The 13,626-nt window shown below is 34.6% G+C and overlaps 3 protein-coding genes across 3 annotated transcripts; all 3 read left to right on the forward strand.

Moving 5' to 3' along the window:
- The first annotated feature begins 63 nt into the window (after positions 1 to 63).
- LOC106168773 (signal peptide peptidase) lies at positions 64 to 5,960 on the forward strand. Its single transcript, XM_013547948.2, has 11 exons — positions 64 to 297; positions 646 to 744; positions 1,021 to 1,103; positions 1,386 to 1,477; positions 1,680 to 1,765; positions 2,196 to 2,321; positions 2,840 to 2,897; positions 3,271 to 3,391; positions 3,659 to 3,761; positions 4,043 to 4,128; positions 4,536 to 5,960. Exons 1-11 carry the CDS (start codon positions 103 to 105, stop codon positions 4,645 to 4,647), a joined length of 1,161 nt encoding a protein of 386 aa, XP_013403402.1. The 5' UTR covers positions 64 to 102; the 3' UTR covers positions 4,648 to 5,960.
- A 762-nt stretch (positions 5,961 to 6,722) lies between these two features.
- LOC106176646 (pancreatic triacylglycerol lipase-like) lies at positions 6,723 to 11,816 on the forward strand. Its single transcript, XM_087001992.1, has 7 exons — positions 6,723 to 6,799; positions 7,160 to 7,512; positions 8,880 to 9,114; positions 9,419 to 9,658; positions 10,670 to 10,773; positions 11,064 to 11,199; positions 11,578 to 11,816. Exons 1-7 carry the CDS (start codon positions 6,745 to 6,747, stop codon positions 11,814 to 11,816), a joined length of 1,362 nt encoding a protein of 453 aa, XP_086858118.1. The 5' UTR covers positions 6,723 to 6,744.
- A 63-nt stretch (positions 11,817 to 11,879) lies between these two features.
- LOC106176649 (uncharacterized) lies at positions 11,880 to 12,746 on the forward strand. Its single transcript, XM_013559117.2, has 2 exons — positions 11,880 to 12,124; positions 12,496 to 12,746. The coding sequence occupies exons 1-2, from the start codon at positions 11,913 to 11,915 to the stop codon at positions 12,605 to 12,607; spliced, it is 324 nt and encodes a 107-aa protein (XP_013414571.2). The 5' UTR covers positions 11,880 to 11,912; the 3' UTR covers positions 12,608 to 12,746.
- Positions 12,747 to 13,626: the final 880 nt, after the last annotated feature.

Below are 13,626 nucleotides of genomic sequence, written 5' to 3' on the forward strand. Positions count from 1 at the left end.
TTTCTTTTTCTCGTACTTTTAATCGAAATAATTCATTGAATTTCAGATCTCGCTTTTCTTTGAACAACACGAGAAATACACGAGTACCAAGTAGTAAGCAATATGGGAGACACCACGCTGAAAGAAGTTGTTGAAAATTTGACCGATATTTCTCCAGGACCGGAGACAAATGGCACAGCAAAGATACCAGCAACGCCAGAGGGGATGGCGGTTGCGTATGGAAGTTTAGTTTTGATGGCATTACTGCCAATTTTCTTCGGATCACTTAGGTCCGTAAGGTACCATAAGGAGCAAAAGGTAAGTGGCAGCAGCCGGCGTTTTTATTCCTGCTAAACAGTAAAAAAAAAATAATAAAAATAATACAAGGAGACCATTTAATCGATAAATTCCCTGATTTTACATCTAAGTCATATAAGGCATGCGAACGAAATCGGCATTTTTCAACAACTTCATTCACATTACTTCTGCTAGATTTGCTTTTACACATGAGTTATTTGTTATTCCACTCATGCCAACGTGAACAGAATTGGTGACATATGCCATATGGCAAGGTTTTTAAAGTAGACAGTTGCTTGCTGAAATTTGTCGTTTTTGTTTATGAAAATTAGACGCAAAGTATATTTATTTCCCCATTATTTCATTGAGGAATCTGGAGAAAAACCTGAAACGATGTCAAGTAAAGATGCAGCCATGTTTCCCATCATTGCCAGCTGCACCCTCTTGGGGTTATATATATTCTTTAAGGTAATGCCTCTTATGTTTTTGTCAAAATATGTGAATGACATCTGTTTGATAAGTTTGCTCTGTTAATTGAAAATTAGCCTACTTGTAAATAAAACATGCCAAAAAATAGAATTGTGATGCAAAAAATGTTAATAATGCGTGTTGAAGATGTTTAAAAGATCTAAACAAAAATGAAAAAAAGTGTAGTTCCATATGCAAATTTTGCCATCCTTGCCTGAACCAACATACTCTTGTGTTTCTATATGCCATTATAGATAGTCTGACTTAATTTTCCAGATTTTCTCCAAAGAGTACATCAACCTACTCCTGACATTTTATTTTTTCTTCCTTGGAGTGCTTGCCCTTGCGCACATCCTAAGGTATGTTAGAAAGAGGTGATAATTGTATGAAAATGTAGTCCAGGCATAACTTCATGGTATCAAGATCTTAGTTTTCACCAGTATTCATTTTTGTAAGTATTTTAATCTCTGGAACCAAATAGTTTTCTAAACCGCTTTATGTAGATAATTTGACAATGCACTACCAACAAAACATAGAAAGGGTCACACAGTAGCTGTCTATGTAATGAAATTTTTTGATAAATTTTTTTATTGAAAGACCATGTGTAAATGAGCCCTTTTTATATTTGTTTAACCCTATAGCCCTGTAGTGAACAAGCTGATCCCAGCAGCATTCCCAGATGAGCAGTATCACTTACTGCTGAGAAGAGGGAAAGATAAAGAAAAGAGAGAAGGTTGGTGGTCCATATAGAATTTCCTTTCTTTTTATATTATTATTATTATTATTATTATTATTATTAAATATAATAAAATATCAAAATAGAAAATTAATTCATATCTTCAATGTTTATAACATATTAAGTAATTACCTCTTCTTTAGATAGCAGAGAAAACACACTTATTGTTTATCCTTGATAAATTTTATTCCTATTACAGATCTCATGGACTATGAGTTCAACAATAAAGATCTTGTGTGTCTTCTCTTGTGTGCTGGGTTTGGTGTCTGGTACCTGCTAAAGAAGGTGAGAGTGTGAGGCACATGGCATAAGTTTCACTTCAACAAAATTGTTTGGTTTATAATGATAGTTAGAACAAGAAACATATAGGATGCTTAATGGAAATTTCACTTTAAGCTGTGCTCACTCCTAATAAAGTTATAAACAATTTTGTAATGTCTGATATAGGATTGATGAAACATGTTTACACCTACATAGGTGAAAGTTTCTGGGATTATGCCTGATTTCGGGATTTTCAGTCTTTATTTTGATGTTTTTTTTCCCCCATATGGTCCAAATACCACACAAAATTGCAATCAACATTTTCAGGATTTCAGTTTTTACAACTTTCACCTGTCCACCTAATTCTTTTATTATATTCTATTTGCAGATGCCATATGATTGACATTGATAAAAGTTGTGATTTTTAAACAAATTATGTTAATTTTTTTTACAGCACTGGATTGCCAACAACCTGTTTGGGCTTGCCTTTGCTGTCAATGGCGTAGAACTGCTACAGTTGAACAGAATCAGCACAGGCTGTATACTTCTAGGCGGGCTCTTTCTTTATGACATATTCTGGGTTAGTATTCATAGGAATTGGTAAAAACAGTTTTTTTAGCTTGGTGAAGTCATATCACAAGCTCTTTTGGTAGCATAAGCCATTCAAAGAAATTGCAGACTATTTTTTAGACTTGTACCAATATGAAGACACTGAATAAATGGGACAGTTGGGTGAATAACCTAGGCTGCATTTTAGTCAAGTTTTGAAAAACTTTTAATGTATTATCTCAGCAGACATTGCAATTAGGAATCTTAACTGTAAGAAGTCAGTCTAAAGGCACCTGTTTCTCCTCAGTGACTGTAGAGGACAACAGCGGGTTTTGACTGGATACCCACAGATAGAAGTTGCAGTTGTATGATCTGCTGAGATAGTGCTTAAGTTTTAATATTTTGCCTGGAAATTATGCCATAGGGTTTCTGTATTTCATTAAGGCATACATTATATTGGTTAAAAGGATTGCACAGAATTGTGTTGTAGAGTAAATGTTGCTCAGAATTAGAAAATATTTGTTAATTGCAGTATTATTTGTATTACAGGTATTTGGAACCAATGTCATGGTCACTGTTGCCAAATCCTTTGAAGCGCCAATCAAATGTAAGTGCATCAGTGTCAACATTCAATGTACCAATTTTATTTTTTAAATGATTTTAAATTTTTTTTTGGCTATTGTTTTTACCACAGTAACCAGATTTTTTAACATGCATAATAATAACAACAATTGATAATGGAATGAAACAAAGCATTGTACGCTATTATGGGCATTGCTCTTATTGTAATGGAAGTAGCCTCTGAATAGTAAATATATATATATATATTTTTTTTTACATTTTTATGAAATGATTAACATTCATTACCTATACAAGTTCTTCATGGAAATATTATCAGTTGTACATTTTATTTTGTCTGAGAAGATGAGTGATTTAAAACATTGTGTATGTGAGAGTTACTTAGGTTATCATCTTTTCAGTGGTGTTTCCTCAGGATCTCCTGGAGAAGGGGCTTGCAGCTAATAATTTTGCCATGTTAGGACTGGGAGATATTGTTATTCCAGGCATATTTATTGCCCTTTTACTGAGATTTGATGTCAGGTATAAAAAGTACAGCTTCTCTGTTGCATTACTTATAATTTTCTTTGCTATTTGATCATTAAAAATGCACTGTTTCATTGAGCTAGTTGAATGGTAGCATTTTTCTTTTTTTAATCCATGAAAACTTGTTTAATTTAATAAATTTAGATTGTATAATTTTTTATACATGATCTGAAATTAAACAATTCATTTTCAGGTGTTTTAGATTTTAAGAACTCTTTAATGCTGAATTCTTATTTTACTTTATTTGTGATGCCTTTTTTTCAGTCTGAAGAAGGGTGGCAAGGTGTATTTCTACACTAGTTTTGCAGCATATTTCCTGGGCCTAATGACTACAATATTCATCATGCATGTATTCAAGCATGCACAGGTATGTCAGGTCTTTTCCTAAACATATAAACCTTGTTCTTGTTATTTGCTGTACTCCAGGTACCTCTAAATAATATCACCTTTCTATTGATGCAGTCAGTCAAGATTCAATATTTTATTAGAAGCTTATTCAGTTTTTCATCTCAATGCCTCATGATTGCACAAAACTAATTTGCAAAAACCCCTTTCTATGTATAGACATTCTTTCTGTAAAAGAAAAGAAAATATGTGTCTGCTTGCAACTTTGGTGGAGCATTTTTGATAAGTAATTGAATATTTCAGCCGGCCTTGCTGTACCTTGTGCCTGCATGTATTGGTGCACCACTCATAACTGCCATTGTAAGAGGGGAACTTAAAGAACTGTTTGCGTAAGTAGATAACAGCTACAGTTACAGTTTTTAAAATAAAAATGTTTTAGTATAAATCACATTGTCTGATAATGAATACTGAAACAAGTTGTATGTGATATTTTTGTCATCAACTATGTAGTAATTCTTTAAAAAAGAAATATGCAGTGTAAAAAATAAGTTATGTATCTAAAATTTGGGAATCTTAACAATTGCGATCTTTGTCTGGCAAATCCTGACACTTTTAATAATAGAACTCTCATTAAATTTTGGTTCCTTGTGTCAGTCGTCATTGTCCACTGTAAGACAATTTAAAGTGTGAATTCACACCAATATTGTTACATGACATGCTTCAGAAGCTTTAAGTTTTGAGTAATTATATATGTCAAATGGTGATTTATTTATTTATTTATTTATTTATTTTTCAGTTATGAAGATAACCCAGAGAAACTGGAGGAGACAAGTGAAGAGGATGAGAAATCTACAGAGAACAAACAGACATCCAAAGAGGACGGAAAAGAAGAAAAGAAAATCAAATAATAACATCTCATTGATAGAATGATATACTTTTTTGTGTTTTTTGAAGTATAGTGCATATATTTTCAGCTTTTTATATCACTATTATTTATTTCAAAGTGAATTGTACAGGTAGTGTACTTGGTTTCAAACATGTTATCATTACATCTGTATGATAAGTGAAAAGGAAAAAGTTGAACATTGCTTGTTTCACTCTTTTTAGTAATATTATTACTTTGTTGCAACTTGTTGGGAGAATGGCAAATAACTTTGTTCTCTATTCCTGGAGATTATTATGAACTAAATTTTATTGCCTTTGCCATTTGGAAAAATTAATTGGGTAAATGTGGTTTGGAATGGATGTCTAGTTAACAATTTTCATAGAATGCTCAAACAATATTTAAAGTCTCACATTATTTAATTTTAGTAACTATTATTTCCATTAGATACATATGGACAGAAACCATTGTAATACTGCACTCTAGGATGCTGGATATTTAAGTGACACTGTTATTTGCCGACCAGAGTAAACTCCTTACATTTACGTTGTTAATGTAAAATATCAAACATCAGTCAATGTCCTTTTTGACACTTGCCTATTACAATAGTGTTTCAGACTTGACTTTTTTCTTAAACTTTTGAGTATAATATCTGACAGAACTATGGGTCCATTTACTTTGATTTAGGCTGGTGAGTTACTTTATTATGGTTGCATGTTGTAGAAAGTGACTTGGATATAAATGTATTTCACTAATGAATGTGAAGCAGAGAAAATATAGTTTATGTAAAGTGAACAGCTATACCATTTGCATGTTGTTCAGTGTATGAAATGTGTATTTATTTGATCAGAAGTATAATGAATGTGTTTTAGAACTATCAGATTTAGCGTAGATGGAAAAACTCGAATCCTACAGCCACGAAATCCAGTTCTTGAATATGAGTTTTACCAGGATTCAGGAATAGGTGATTCTGACCTTACCTGGCCCATAATGCTGACGTTGTTAAGTCTTTCAAATGGTGCTTTAGTTGTTCAAATACTAAATGTATAACTATTTTATCTCTGTAGTACATTGGTCACATGAAACCCAGGGTCTCAGAAATGTAGTCTTACTTAGTTTTTTGTTGCTTTAGATAGTTAAGTATTGACTAAATATGTAGTAGTCTTTATTTCTTCCATTTACTGAACACTCCTTATTTTATTTTTTACAAAATAATATGTTATAGTCACAGTAGGTGCAAAAGTGGTGCAAGGTGAAGGTTATGAAACGACCGAAAAAAGAAAATATTCCATTGATTTAATGGATTTAAGAGATAAATATATTGAATATATTCAGCAACTTGCGGGTCTTTTTTTAATTCGTAAGAACTTATGCCAAGTTACAATGTAAAGCACGTCACCCTCCACAGTTCATAATTGATTGCGGGCTGTCTGCTGTACGTCTCTCCTACCCTCTCTTAATACAGGGGTCTCTAGTGTAGTAAAGAGACCACTAGCGACCCCTGTGGCAAGAGATTATATCTTTCCCAACAGATGGGGGCTTTCCTCCCAACTACGGAAACTAGTGACATTGAGATTAGGGACCTTTTACACCTGTGCGTGCTAAGGCTTGGTCATAAACTAGATTAAGGCTATTAACATCCCTGGGAATAAAAGGCCTACATGTTTTAACAAGCAAATTCAAATAAAATACGTCTATATGTTTGTTATCTTCTTAAACTACAAAGAAGTTTATTGGCCAGGCATGAAGTGTATAGTATTTGCGCAATGGATGAAAGAATCTTATAGTTTCTCGAAAACCGTTTCTCGTTACAATTCAACTCGGTTATTTTACAAAAAAAAACAAAAAAAAAACATTTGCTTGTGATCATGTCGTGCGAGGGTTTTACTCTACTTTTCTTTCCTTTTAAAACCAGGACAAAACTCCGGTTTGTTTGATAGCATTTTATCAGGCACGTCCAAATTTGAGAATTGTCACCTGACGGTGTCTTGCTAGTAAAACGCGTCGTCTACAGACGTAATATCCGTTAGAAAAATAAAACGGTCTGATAAGAGGACACAGCATACCAACTTTAAAAATCTCACGTGGATCGTGTCTGGCGAACTCCGGCCTCTCGATTAACATGGCCCGTGTCCTTATGGTAGTGATCCTGTGTCTTCAGTCACTGTGGTATTTACGTAAGTCATAATTCAATTTTTGCATGTGTGTGTGTGTGTGTTTAATTCTTTCTGAAGACCCAAATGTCTTATTAAATTGTTCATGGGCATGTACAGATTCGTGGAGTTAAAAAGAGACGGTGTTTGGGGTTAGGCGTTCCAAAAATTAAAGCTGGAAACTCGACTTTATTTTGATCTTGAATTGGTTCATTTCAGTGATTGAAAGATTTGTGCTTTTTCATAATAGAGGCCAAGTTTTATTCAACTCTGCTTTTTATGTAAACTGTGAGGTAAAAATAAAAAGATGGAATAATTTGTATATCATCATTCTTTTTATCGTGACTATGTGTTGGTATTAGAATCAACTAATTTCATTTGCAGACGCTCGTGAGGTAACCGATCCAGAAGTAGTTGAAATTGTGAATAATCGTCAGAGGCGGGCCGACGATGAGTCGGTATGTTATCCAAGAGTTGGCTGTTTTAACAATTCCGCTCCATTCAACAACGCCTACAACGAACTCCCTTCAGATCCAGACGAAGTAGGGACTGGCTTCTTTTTGTACACCCGTAACAACCCAGATGTCCCAGAAAACATATCTAACAGTGACAGAGGCGCAAGTCTAAAAAGTTCATCCTTCAATAAAGACCTCCCTGTGAAATTCATTACCCACGGATTCACAGATAGCAGAAATGCGTCATGGATGAAACTTATGGTAGATGCTTTTTTGAAAGTGGTAAGTTAAATTACTTTGACTGACAAGAGCGTATTTATTATATATTTCATTTGTTATATATATATCATACTTTTTATCAATATTTTGAAGAGGCCGTTCCCATTGGAAAAGGTGTTTGGACTCCATTAGGGAGGGATATTGGGTACCCTCTACAGCATGTACCGGGGCTACAGATTGGTTTTTCACTAGATACTCACAGATAATGTCTATGGCTAAATATGGTCAATCTTCTGGAAAATGTGCCTAAAACATCTGCCACCCTAGAACAAGGTAGATATTGGGAGCTATTCCAAGTGCTTTTACCACTAATAACATTTTTAAATTCTTAAAAGTACATACTGTGTGATTATGCAAATAAATAGTAAATACTATAGGTCTACCGAGTTTCACGTACTTTATAGCAATCAATTTTACAATCAGGCGACAGGCATAACAATACTCATATCCAATGGCAAATACGTAACAGCTTATCTAATTATTAATTTTGTGAAAATTTAATCTAGTACCTTCGATACCCTGTCCCCGCCAAATGTTTTTAAGGATGCGGAAAGATGCGGGGGAGGGGGGACGTTGGCTGTCTTCTTAACCAACCAAGATATACTGACATGTTGCATATCAATAAAAAGCTTATTTCAACAGCATCCTGAAGTTATTATAAGCTCATATGTATCGCTAAATTTGCTGCCTTCCTCAACAAGTTATATAAAAAGTGAAAAATACACGGATAGTTAACACTTAGTGACTCCTGCTTTAACAGTAAACTGTTGCAACAACTTTGTGTTTAAGTTTTATAGACGATACATAAAAGAAAAATAATAGATAATTTAATTCACCCAAACTTTATACTTGGCATCTTCGAGTGGTTATTTATTATCAAAAATACAGTTTTTGATTTATTCAGTTGTTTTAAACGAAGATAAAATGGAATTATGATTTACTCTTCGACTTGATCTTAGGTTAGCGGGGGTCTTCCAGATATCACAAGGCCCTCTTCAGGTAAACTGAGGTTGAGTTTTCATCTAGGAGCTTACAGTATGATATCAAGTTATTGAAAGGAAACATACAACATAGATATTGGTTAGCTTTTTGTAATGCAAACAACCCTCTTGCTTTTCAGTGAAAATTGATAAATTGATACAAGTGCAACAAATTATGTTTTAGTTTACCGGTTTACGCCATTTTATATGGGTAAATGTGGTGTGCTGCAAACAAATGAACATTGCAAGGTATGTTGTTTATTTGATCGTTCCCTTTGTTCATCCTTTCCAGTGTATACAGCCATGGCTATGCATGTAATAATAATATGTTATCATATTTATCACTATACTATGAATTTCCAGCTTTTCCTCCAATTTCTCGTAATCTAGGGACCGATGAACGTCGTTCTCGTAGACTGGGAAAACGGAGCAAAGGCACCGAACTATCCAAAAGCCACTGCTAACACGCGCCTGGTCGGCAGAGAAATAGGTTTGATGGTTAAATTAATGGTCAGCAAGATGAAATCCAAGCATAGTCTGATCCATTTGTTAGGACACAGTCTGGGTGCTCATATATCGGGGTATGCTGGGGCATATCTAGGTGGAAAGATCGCTAGAATTACAGGTAAATGAATGAAGTGCCATGAAAGCGAAGTCTTTCTTTCGGATTATCCGGTTTTCCGTAATTATCTCAGTCTGATTTAGAACGAATAATGATGTAAAATGAATATGGAAATAGGGTTTTCATCCCAACAGAATATTGTCAATCTGGCGATGCGAAAGAATCAAATAAATTAACGATGAACTTAACTCTTTAATTCTCGGAAATGGTTTGAATAAACCAAAGCACACGGACAGTTAAATAAATCAAAATGCTTCCCGCAAAAAATGAAGTATAACATCGATACGTGATTCTACTATTGAATCAGGTTTAGATCCGGCTGGGCCTTTCTTTGAGAGCTACCCTCCCATAGTCCGCCTTGATAAATCCGACGCCAAGTTTGTAGATGTTATCCACTCCAATGGGGCTTCCATTACCTCCGGGGGCGCTGGTCTTAGATTGCCAGTTGGCGACGTGGATTTCTACCCCAATGGAGGCGGATATCAGCCCGGATGTGGGAATCCAATCAGGGGCAGTTTGGCACAACTTTTCAATGGGAATTTTCAAGGTAATCTTTTACGTACAATTAATTGTCAAATGATTTAACTATTATGTGTTAGATTGCACGTTTATTATTATTTTTTTAACATTTTTTTTACTGTAGAGAACTGACCTATGTAGGTCTAATATTGTTCCATGTAGAGCTCAATGAACTATCATCATCGTCAATATTTTTTCACCATTAGTAGTACCACCAGCGTGAGCGCTGTCAGTATACTCATGGATTTAGTCCCGACCCGTTTCGTCCGGCTCCACCGGCCCGGCGTCATGCTGGCGGATGTATTTCACCGTTACCGCTTCTAGTCACTATTAGACTAGACTACCTGTGTCCTCATCTATTGGAATTAGGTCAATTTGAACCCCCTAGATATTGGGATCTGTCGGTGCATGCATATGGATAGGTGTGGCGCTCGTCTGATGCACCTTTGTCAAAATATTTGAAAATCAAATGTTAAATATCTCCCAAACCGAAGAAAATACAGTAGAAAATATGAGAATATAGTTACTACAGAAGCCTGACCGAAAGTTATATGTGGAGATTTCTATTATGACCTTGAATTTGACCTTAACACCTTCATTTCAAAGTGAAATGGACCAAAATTTTGAAAAAAAGAAAATTTTCTGAGAAAAAAATATTTGTTTGTGTCGATCTTAAAATGCCCTTTGTAATTTATTTGGCCCTTGTATCTCCTAGCAAAAGGGAGACATCTATATAGTTGTTATTGAACTTAAATTACGGTCATATATTAGAAACTTTATGTAGCCTTCAGTTTGACCTTGGTCCGACTTTTTCACATGAAAGGCAACTCATAAACGTCCCAGCCCCCACATATTCTCCACAGTCCCCACATCCACAACAGCTACCACTGGACTTGAGTGCACTTAATCTCGCTGGTGGTACAATATCCGGCGGGGGTATCGCCGCTCAATTCCTTAAGTTATTTTTATTATTATTATTATTATTATTATTATTATTATTAGATAAAGAGAATTTTCATGTTTAAAATCTCATTTGTAGGAGCAGGTACCACCATAGCATGCAGTCACAAAAGGGCCATACTTGTATTTGTGGACTCCATGGTTTCTGATTGTCTGTTTACGTCGTACCCATGTGCAGATTGGGTAAGCATAGATGACTTGTGCAAGGAGGGGAGGTTGAAACAAATTGCGTATTCAGTCATAGCACCGTCTCATACGGGAATAACAGATACATACTCAACCTTAAAGTAATGCAAAATATGCCAAATTTTAATGGCCAATGTTGAATAAACAAGATATATTTGCCAGTTTCACTGATCTAAAATAACACACAAAATCAAACGCAGCCCTGAAAACTGCCAATATCAAATATATATGCAGTTCATGCAAGGACACACAATCTCAAATAACCATTTTACTTTCTTTTTTAAAAGGACGCATTTAATAGAGGCGGGTGCTTGGACTGCAGTTGGTCTACAGGAGGATGTTCACAGATGGGTTACTATGCAGACAAGTACAAAGTTACTGGAAATTTGTATTTGAAAACAATTTCTTCTTCTCCTTATTGTGGTAGGTTTATATATGTACACACATATAAACATCCACATATAGATAATAGATAATAGATGGTCTTTGAAGGGTAAAAAGGTCAAGAGATATCTTTTTTAACTAATAAATGGAAAGGTGTCGCGTTTTGTTAAGTTTCCGTAGTAACACTTTACTTCTACCGTCGTCTGAAGTTTGGGTATAGCTATATATGTATTTACAATTTACAAACTACAACTTTTTTTTTTTTTTGAATAAAATTGATAGCGGTCAAAACCTTCGAACAGAGAGGCAAATGTGAAATTTCATTTTGCTGGTTTAGTACGCATTTCATCAAAATGAAAATCCAAATAATGTCATTTATTTGTTTATTCATTTGATCAATAATTTACTTGGCTTTAGGATTCAACTATGCTGTAGAACTCACACTTTCTAACAGTACCAAGGGCCAGGTCAAAATACGATTAGTCGGGGAGCATGGATTATCAGATGTTCTAGAGCTTAGTGGGCAAGTAATCTTATTATTGTGGTCACTTAATATCTTTTTTACTATTTTTAGTTGTGTTGATTTAAAAAAGAACAACATTTGCGAGAGAAAAGCAAGTCGCATGCCAAGTGGAACAATACGGCCAAATATATAATAACACCTTACTTATCTGCTGACTTAGCAAACGGGGCCAAATGTGGTACAGAATAATAAACACACGTGTGTCTTGCAAACTGACGCAGATGAATTAATGGCATTTCTCTTTATTAGGAAGAGTGACACATTAGATTCTGGAGCACCTATCAAGGGAATAGCAATTGCTCCGCAAGCATTAGGAAACATAAAGGATGTGCAAGTCTTCTACGACAAAAAGGACAGTAAGCTTTTTGGACTCTTTTCCGCCGGAGCTGAGAGCTTGGTGGTCAAAGCTGCCACGATATCTGCTGCAGGGAACAAACAGTTGTAAGAACATAATCGCGTTCTAATTTTTCGATTAAGAAACCAGCTTATTAAAAAACTGGATTTAAATCTGGATACCATAAAAAAAGTATACGAAAATGCGATATTCTCCCATTTAAAATCAGATAATCTATCAGAGGAATAATTTTATTTCTCTGGCGTGAAAGGATACAGTGTATAAACCAATATTGAAAATCCATCAAATCAATAGAGTTCGTTTAGAATTGCTGAATCATGATAAATTTGATAGAAATCAGAATGCAATTATTCCTATTCAGGTAAAAAAAAAAGTATCTTTAAATTTTTCTTTAATTTGTTAGTATGTTAATTTTAATTAACACAATTGTAATTAAAATTGTATTTATATTTTACAGATGGACTTTCAATGCCCGCCAAACGGAAGTATCTGATGACACCTGGGTGTCCATGGTAACTAGCAAGACAATAGCTAGCTTGAATCCAGATGGATCAGTTGTAGTTGGCTGAAGTTTGTTTTAAACCTTGACACGATATCAAAATAAGCACTATTATTGTTTTCCAAGGATTAACAGCATTAACAGCTTGGGTGTTTTGTAACGGATGAGAAGAATAATATCGTGCAATAAAGATATTTACCAATTATAAACTATTTTAAAACCAATTTGAAAGTGATATTCGCATTATGTAAGTAAAATTTTCATCATCCACATAGTCTGTGTGATTTAACGAAATTACCGATACTTTTGTCACTGGTCTCGTTCAAATAAAATCGCCTTGAGTAATTTGTTCAGTTCAGAACCATATTACATGTACCTGTTTCCAAGTAGGCCTACGTTTATGACGGGACGCATACAGTATGAAAAACAGAAGTGACTGCAAAAAATTAATAATAATAATAATAATAATAATAATAATAATAATAATAATAATGGTTGACTAGGTTACAATTATACTGTTCAAATGACGTCAATAACGTCAATAAAGCGTGTACAGCAGCACCGCAACTCGTCAACGACAACTGACAAAAGAAAACGGAGAGGTCTCAAAGCTAAAATTGCTTATAAGATTTTAATTTGGATACGTAGATCTAATATTCATACTTAAAATTTAATTTGAGTAACGATAATTCTATTTTGTACAATCTCACGCGCCTTGGGTATCTCAAAAGACCATTGTGACGTACATGTGAATATTTAGCCCCCCCCCCCCCCTTGCGTGCACAGCAACGATTGTCAGCAGAACACTGAATCATTGTAAGTGCACTAATTAAGACTTCATCCATAGAGATGTGTTCTTAAATAAACGATTTTGATAATGTCTATAATGTAACTATAACATAAAAAAAAGATTTATTAAAACAGGATAGGCTTACGTAGTACGGTCGTCTTGTGTACTACTTTTGGTAAAATACTTATGACGTGTACAATTGCGACTGTGACGTCATAAATATCAACAACACGAAGAGTTCTCTCTCGTAAACCTAGTTCTGTCAAGCCATGAAAAATGAATGTGAAACGAATGATGAA

Source organism: Lingula anatina, chromosome 1, assembly GCF_051362555.1.
Source record: "Lingula anatina isolate TDL-2025a chromosome 1, LinAna3.0, whole genome shotgun sequence".
Classification (NCBI taxonomy): Eukaryota; Metazoa; Brachiopoda; class Lingulata; order Lingulida; family Lingulidae; genus Lingula; species Lingula anatina.

What these genes read in the sequence shown, in the direction of transcription:
- LOC106168773 (XM_013547948.2), top strand. Translation starts at nt 103, where the DNA reads ATGGGAGACACCACGCTGAAAGAAGTTGTTGAAAATTTGACCGATATT. An exon ending in AGATAAAGAAAAGAGAGAAG is followed by an intron (nt 1,478 to 1,679) that starts GTTGGTGGTCCA and finishes TTCCTATTACAG; the next exon opens with ATCTCATGGACTATGAGTTC. An exon ending in TCTGGTACCTGCTAAAGAAG is followed by an intron (nt 1,766 to 2,195) that starts GTGAGAGTGTGA and finishes TTTTTTTTACAG; the next exon opens with CACTGGATTGCCAACAACCT.
- LOC106176646 (XM_087001992.1), top strand. Translation starts at nt 6,745, where the DNA reads ATGGCCCGTGTCCTTATGGTAGTGATCCTGTGTCTTCAGTCACTGTGG. An exon ending in AAAGATCGCTAGAATTACAG is followed by an intron (nt 9,115 to 9,418) that starts GTAAATGAATGA and finishes CTATTGAATCAG; the next exon opens with GTTTAGATCCGGCTGGGCCT. An exon ending in CGTACCCATGTGCAGATTGG is followed by an intron (nt 10,774 to 11,063) that starts GTAAGCATAGAT and finishes CTTTTTTAAAAG; the next exon opens with GACGCATTTAATAGAGGCGG.
- LOC106176649 (XM_013559117.2), top strand. Translation starts at nt 11,913, where the DNA reads ATGGCATTTCTCTTTATTAGGAAGAGTGACACATTAGATTCTGGAGCA. An exon ending in GCTGCAGGGAACAAACAGTT is followed by an intron (nt 12,125 to 12,495) that starts GTAAGAACATAA and finishes TATATTTTACAG; the next exon opens with ATGGACTTTCAATGCCCGCC.